The sequence below is a fragment of the Azolla caroliniana genome, unplaced genomic scaffold (assembly GCF_043228905.1).
Source record: "Azolla caroliniana isolate FFs.n. ecotype wild unplaced genomic scaffold, voAzoCaro1.0.p SCAF_67, whole genome shotgun sequence".
Classification (NCBI taxonomy): domain Eukaryota; kingdom Viridiplantae; phylum Streptophyta; class Polypodiopsida; order Salviniales; family Salviniaceae; genus Azolla; species Azolla caroliniana.
Genome location: NW_028230502.1, coordinates 60,475 through 68,025, shown reverse-complemented (window position 1 = coordinate 68,025; position 7,551 = coordinate 60,475). Strand labels below are relative to the sequence as shown.

Genomic DNA, 7,551 nt, shown 5'->3' with positions numbered 1-7,551 from the left:
CAAATAACATAATCATGTGGTTGAGAGAGGGAGAGGGAGGATTGGGTTTTTCTTAATCGTTTGTTGACCTATGGAATTGGAAGAAAAATGTATATATCTTTGTATGTGTCAAAGTGAAGAGCTCAATGAGCACATGATTGAACACAAAAACAAAAGGAAAGCACAAGTTTGACCCAATCAACTAGCTCCACCCAAGCAAGGCCAACTAGCCAAGAGGGAGGACAAGACGAAATAAAGCAAGCTCACATAGTGGATGGAATAGAAATCCATTGTCAACTATCTTGTCCGGACGGGCACGAGGCTTTGGTCTGGTGGGGTGTGCAATGATGGGCAAACGGATCAACACGAAGAAATTGCCCAATTCTTCGAACAAACCCTTTTTTATTTCAGTTACAAGATCTAGATACAGATAGATTTAGTGATAGATGTAGGTAGAAGTAGGAATCGGCAACAATTTGGTTTCAACTTAACCGGTTTGGGAGCTTTCAAACTTGAATCGAAACTGAAATTACTTTAGACAAACTTGATTAAGCCTTAACTAGTTTGGTAACTGGTTTATCCCAAAATAGTTTCGGTATCGGCTTTGGCCATCCTGAACCATTTAAAACGGTTCAACGGCTCGGTTCAGGCTTGAGCCGAGCCCGTTGCCTGACTTCTAGCTAGAAGTAGTGATGGTAGGTTTAGAGTATTTATGAGGCCTACCCCTTAACAATTTTTTTTTATTTACAGGATGTACCCCTCCCTAAGGAAAAGGTGAACTTTGAAGCAGTAATTCAGTCCTCCTCTGAGTTTTTGCTTCCCTTCCAGAAATGCCCGCCTCAACACTGCAAGCACAATCTATGCATCCATCCTCCTCCTGTCTTTCTTTATAACCCCACCTTCTCTCTTCTCTTCGCCCAATTCTCCTTATTGGGCGATTCTTCTTCCTTTCGCCATAGCCATAGCCATAGCCATAGCAATCTCTCTCTCTCTCTCTCTCTCCTTCAAACTTCCATTTTATTCGATTTCCCCCTTGCTTTCCTTCAGATACTCCTTCGCTCGCCCACATCAGGCATTGTGTTGTTACATTTTGTTCCGCTATTTTAAACCCCCTCTTTTCTTTTCTGGGTTTCTTCTTCCTTTTTTGGGAGGGGTTTCTTCTTCTTCATGGCCTCAAGGAGGATCCTGAAAGAACTCAAAGACCTGCAGAAAGACCCCCCCACATCATGTAGTGCGGGTAAGTACTCATTTTCTTTGTTTCCATTTGTCTGCCATTTTTGTTTTTCATCTTGTGAACTCCGTTTGACCTTGAAACGGCTTCACGATTCTGAACGGTTGAATTAGAAAGGATCTATATTTCTGATCCGAGTGATTTTGGTGATGCTTGTTTTCTGGTTCAAATCCATGTCAGAAATCCATTATTTTCTATTGAAGGAAAATAATGTATTGTATTTGAGATAGATGGCATGTGATATTTATAGAAATTTAGTATATGATGTCGATGGAAATATACATGCATATTTGTATGTGTATGTATGTATATACGTGGTTGTGATGCAAATATATGCATGTATTCAAGTTGTTCGGTGGAGTGCTATCTAGCCCCTTGGACAGTCATGCAAAGATCTCATAGAATGAATTGTAATTTCAATATGGAATGATTGAAGACCAAATGGTTAATGTACAATAGGGGATGTAAACCCACTAAATGAATGTTAATATGATATATGTTGCCTTTGTTTAACGAACCCAAAGGAAACATTCCGTTGGGTTAATGCCCAAAAATCCAAAATTTGTTCACTGGAGTGCTATCTAACCTCTTGGACAGTGACCATGGAAAGATCTCATAGAATGAATTGTAATTTGAAGTTTTGAATGATTAAAGACGATATGGTTCATGTAAAATATGGAATGAAAACCCACTAAATGAATGGTAATATGATATATGTTGCATGTTGCCTTTGTTTAATGAACCCAATGGAAAGTTGAATGTTTATCAAGTGGAATTAAACTGTATCTATCTATCAATCTGTCTGTCTGTCTGTCTAAATCATAACATCATCCTAGTATTGAAACAAATGCCTGGACAAACTCGTTCAGATTGGATTTACCAAAGATAATCAGTTTATGTGGTGTTGACTAAGGGCATTTTGGGGAATTAAGAAAACCTGAGGGTATTGATTGGAATCTGGAGGTTCTCCATTACTATATCATGACCAATTGAGAAACAGTTCCATCTATCTGTATGTCTATCATAACGTCATCCAAGTGTTGAAACAAATGTCTGGACAAACTCATTCAGATTGGAATTGATCAAAGATAATCAGTTTGAGTGGTGTTGACTAAGGGCATTTTGGGAGAAACAGTTTGTGTATTATATATTGACATTGATATTAATCCGATGGCAGGGCCTGTTGGTGAAGACATGTTCCATTGGCAAGCAACTATAATGGGTCCTCAAGATAGTCCATATTCTTGTGGTGTGTTTTTGGTCTCTATTCATTTCCCTCCCGATTATCCTTTCAAACCCCCAAAGGTATCTCTCATATCAATCTAAGCAATAATCATATATGTCAATATATGCAATCATCATCAACCATTCATGTACATATATTTATATATCTGTTTACATGTACATATGAAACACATTCATGTGTAAATGTATGGATGCACATGTGGTATCTATGTATATCTGCGTATGTGTCACGCGCAAAGGTATCTATGAATGGGAGGCATTAAATTGAAATTTGGATCTTTGCAAGGTATCTTTCCGGACTAAGGTCTTCCACCCGAATGTCAATAGCAGTGGGAGCATATGCTTGGATATTTTGAAGGAGCAATGGAGCCCTGCTCTTACCATTTCGAAGGTATTTTAAACACTCGTCGTACTTTTATACAGAATGTGGCATTGCTTTCTACGTAACTAATAGTTTAGACGACAATGTCACATATTAGAATTCCTTCAAGTTTCAGATTGTCCTTCAATGCCTAATGATTCCATTAAGATTCCTATTCTGTGAATATTCTGACTTTGCTCTAATAATGGTTCAGATTCCTTTTGATACTCTTAATTACTTCATTGTAGGTATTGCTTTCAATATGCTCCCTTCTCACCGATCCTAATCCTGATGATCCCCTTGTACCTGAGATAGCTCAAATGTACAAAACCGATAGGGCAAAATATGAAGCAACGGCAAGGAATTGGACCATGAAATATGCTATGGGCTGATCAATTTAAATTATTAATATTTTTACTCTTCTGGCTACATGATTTGCTTGTTGCCAACAATTAAAATTAATACCAAAAGTGACCACATTTAATACCAAAAGTGATTTGAATAACAAAAATAAGTCTTGTAATATATATAAATGTGATTCATTCTACTTAATCTTTTGAATGCAACTAGGTACCATGTGCTCTGCTACTTGCATCATGTTTAAGCAACAATATTGTTTGTGTTTTATGTTCTCTTTTTTGTACCTTACATACAGATTTGGGCTTTCTGGATGAACAGATTCTCAATAAATGATAGAGAGAATGATGATATACACATGTAATTTTAGAATTGCTGGCATTATCGCATTTTGCTCATTTTTGGGTTATACCCTTATATATAAGGTGTCCCATCAAAGTTTTGTTCTGTCATTACAATTGTGTAAAGAATGTAAAAACATTTGGAAGATATTATAGCTATAATGGCTTCAGAAATATGGTCACAAACAACACAAAAAATATAATTGTAATTTTTGTAGATTTGAATATAGGTTTTAGAGATGCATTTTCATAGTTTTGTCCCTTGAGAGAAAAGCCTTGACATAGTTGAATAATGTATGAAGCTTTTTTATAATGTAAGGGTTGGTATGTGGATTGAAAAAGCTGTCAAACTTATAGTCTACAACAAAGTAAAAGGCTCAATGAGAAAAATGAATCCCCTAAAAGAAATTCATGTCTTGAATAAAAGAGAAAGAAAAGCAATATTGGTATTCGCTCTTGTTTGAAACAAAATCAATCTTGCTATTTGATCTTGTTTATTGTTTTTATGTGTTCTGTATGGTTTTTGGTACTACCATTATAATTTGGTTTCGCTATTTTCATTTTATTGCTGGTTTAACCATGCTTTAACACTAGAAGACTTTGGTGCTCAAACGTATATAATTAGCTTTCTTGTAGAAAATGGATGCCAAGTTTGGTGACATTAATGAGTGATTAGTCAGATTAGTCATTTCCATTCTTACATTATAAGGTATTAAATTGTATAGATTTCATATTTACAAGGTTAAGTAAAGTAATGTTATCATGTGTTTGTATATCCTTTACTTGTAGTTTCTTCTACAATGTAACTGAGCCCTTTGAACAATCTATATACTAATTTCTAAGAACAATAAGAAAATCTAGTAAACCATAACATGAATGCAGCCTATGAAAACAAATGTGGTGGTGGTATTGAAACAAGTTTATGGACTTTCACCATTTTGTACGTTACAACTTTCTAGCAATAATTGTATGCCAATAAATAGTCAAGATAGTTTGAACATACAACATATTCATTCTTTGTTGTGCAATTATTCGTAACAAACAACCGAGAAGTGTGCAATGCGTGTTGGTATCGACAAAAAGAAGTAGTAGACAATCTTGGATCTCAAAGTTGTTATGTGTTCGTTACAATTTTAATCATAACTTTCTTTCCAAGTTTTAGTTTAACTTGCCATCCAATTTTTAGATTTGATGAGATTACAAATGTTTATATATTTAGTTTTGGTGGCATTTTTCAAATGCAATGGTATTCAAGCATAAAGTTAGGCAATGTTTAGGTATAACTTTGCTTATAATACATTATTCATGATATTGTTATTGAAAATAAGGTGAGAGATACCTTACTTAGACTACTAACATACTCATATGCTACATGAGAAATGTACATAGAGATAATCCATAATGTGTGAACAAGGCTTGGGAGACACCATTATGAATTCATGGGTGACGATAGATTATTAAGGGCATATTCTCATAATTTTGTTGCATATTGTGGATCCCAGTAAAACCCTTTTATGTTGGAATTGGAGGCCATTGTGTTTGAAATAGAGGTTGTGCCAATTCGAAATAGGAGATCTTTATGTTCAAAGAAAAAAGAAAAAAGTTGAATAAAGAGGAACAAATTTTTGCTACATGTGGGTTATTTTCTACTATCCATGTTCTCAAACAATGACATCCTTATTTCTATTATGCTATATTTTGAAGTTTTGTTTGACAATAGATGTTTGAAGTCAAATTTTAATCAAGCAGATTTGAAGGGTCAAAAAGCTCAATGGACCAAAATCCTTCTTGAGTTTAATTGTAAGTTGTGTATTTATTGGAAGAACCAATATAACATAGTCTCATGTGCCCTTAGTCGTATAACCACACAACATGCCACCATTGGTTGTTTACTTATATTACTACCCATTTTTTGCATTTGTTATGAAAGCTTTGTGAGTATGATTCTACATACGTGATAGCAAGTCAAAATGTGTCCAAAGTCCATTCTTCCTTCTTCTTCTTCTTCTTCTTCTTCTTCTTTCCAAAAAAAACTCCTTCCATTAGTTATAAATTTTTACAAATGAGACGATTATGTACAAATCCCTGTAGGGACGCGATAGTTCCATCTTATGTGGATGCCCACTGACTCAAGAAAGGGAGAGGACGACCATTGTTGGATGAAGGCTATTCATTGTCTTTCAACTCCATCGGAGCCGCCCTTGAGGCCATCATACTGGCTCTTTAGAGTGGCTACAATTTCACTCCATATCTCTTGTAGTAACCTTGTTGGATGTGCGGTTTGGTTGGACAAGACTCGCCTACATCGTTGTTTCCAATAGAATCCAACGAGTTATTGGGTTGACCAATTCCAACACCTCTTGAGATTTCTCATTAAGAGGAGTGGACTAGACATTGCCGTTGGAGGAGAAAATGACCTCTTGTGCTTTTATCACCAAAGTCGTCCCCTCCTCCTGATGCTTGTATATGCCAACTGCGGTTTGCCATGATAGCCAACATATATTTCCCCACTTGATTGAGCCTTGCACCTGGCATAATTGCAACAAGCGGCCAACCCCCCACCATATTCGATGGGACGTTGGGCAAATCCATTCTTCCTTTATGATGGACAAACAATTACATGGAATAATTTAACCAAATTTTCAAAATGGCACGTTTCGTCATAATCACACATCATCCACTTTGTTAGTCCTTATCATCATTGAACTTTGTCTTATGGTTCATTATGAACAATTCACCATGTGATCATTATGGTCAAAGTTGGCGACACAATTGGCGAGTTAGTCGCATTTTTCTTTTTCTTGCAACAATACCATGTGATGTTGTTCCGATTTGTCGTATTACCACATTCCAATTTGGTTTGGGGATTTTCTCTACGGTTGAAACTCCTCCATGTTTTGGATTTTCCTTTCATGCTCCCACTCTTGCTTCAATATCAAAGTTGGGAGTTTATACTTAGTGAACATCTTTCTTTGTCATCGTATTGCCCTCTCCCCAATCTTCGTCACATTTTGTTGTTGTGTCAAGTGCATAGAAATGAGGCAATTTAACTATCTGGGAAGACGAAATCACACTCGTAAATTATTTCCAAGTTTGTTTTCAAGGATGAAATTGTTTGGCAAGGGGAGATAGTGGACGGACATAGGTAATTGCAACATGACAATTATGCACATGACCATCAAGGGCCAAATATAGGCCCTATGCAGGAATAAAAATGGGACATGGTGTTAAAGAAATATATTCAAAGGTTGGGAGGAGAGTTGGTGTTTCTTTGTGCTTTAAATTACAACACCATTGATGATACATGCATTCCAACAATACCCACTTGTGCAAGAAATGCAAAGAGGCGTCCTACAGTTAGTTACACTTCATATTTTCCCTTCTTTAGTCATGACTAATTACTTGGGCCTCTCTAGAAAGTATGTAACTTCGCAAAACTATTTTAATGCCTTGTAATTAGGAATTGACAAAGCAATGGCTTGAGCCATGATTATCAGCTTGGCTCAAAATCAATTGACTTTCAAGCTAGCTAAACTGAAGTGTCCAACCTTGCCTCCTTCATAAAGCCATTTTGCTTACCCTTGGCCTTGCCTCCTTTCCATGAGTCAAGTACCGTTCAAGAGTAGCTCAACTTAAGAGACTTGGCTCAAGCTTGGTTTCAAGTCAAGCAACTTAGGCTTCTTTGGCTCGATTCGATTAGACTCAAACTATGCTTTTTTCAATTGTTGTGGATCCAATTCTTACTTATAATAAAATAGAGTATAGTATCTTCACTAAGAGAACACACCTTTCCTCGTGCCATATCACTTTTTTTGTACACGTAGTGGTGCCATTTTTCCATAACCATGAATTGCATCGAAGGTTAAGAAATTAGCTTATCTTTGACATATCTTACATGCAAGTGTGTCACCTAGGCCAAGGGCAATGCCCACAAGTCAAAGTTATCATTTAAGCACAACCTTTGACGTTACCTTGTATCAAATATTGATAGATTTCATTAATCTCTCGGATATCTTGCACAATATCAAATGCAAGAA

The 7,551-nt window shown here is 36.2% G+C and overlaps 1 protein-coding gene across 1 annotated transcript; it reads left to right on the top strand.

Moving 5' to 3' along the window:
* Positions 1-1,068: 1,068 nt before the first annotated feature.
* Positions 1,069-3,245, top strand: LOC147849426 (ubiquitin-conjugating enzyme E2 8-like). The gene is made up of 4 exons (XM_087337541.1): positions 1,069-1,216; positions 2,388-2,515; positions 2,742-2,846; positions 3,065-3,245. Exons 1-4 carry the CDS (start codon positions 1,147-1,149, stop codon positions 3,206-3,208), a joined length of 447 nt encoding a protein of 148 aa, XP_087193667.1. The 5' UTR covers positions 1,069-1,146; the 3' UTR covers positions 3,209-3,245.
* Positions 3,246-7,551: the final 4,306 nt, after the last annotated feature.

Coding starts and splice junctions, on each gene's coding strand:
- LOC147849426 (XM_087337541.1), top strand. CDS start 1,147: ATGGCCTCAAGGAGGATCCTGAAAGAACTCAAAGACCTGCAGAAAGAC. Junction 1,217..2,387: donor CCCCACATCATGTAGTGCGG/GTAAGTACTCAT, acceptor ATCCGATGGCAG/GGCCTGTTGGTGAAGACATG. Junction 2,516..2,741: donor ATCCTTTCAAACCCCCAAAG/GTATCTCTCATA, acceptor GATCTTTGCAAG/GTATCTTTCCGGACTAAGGT.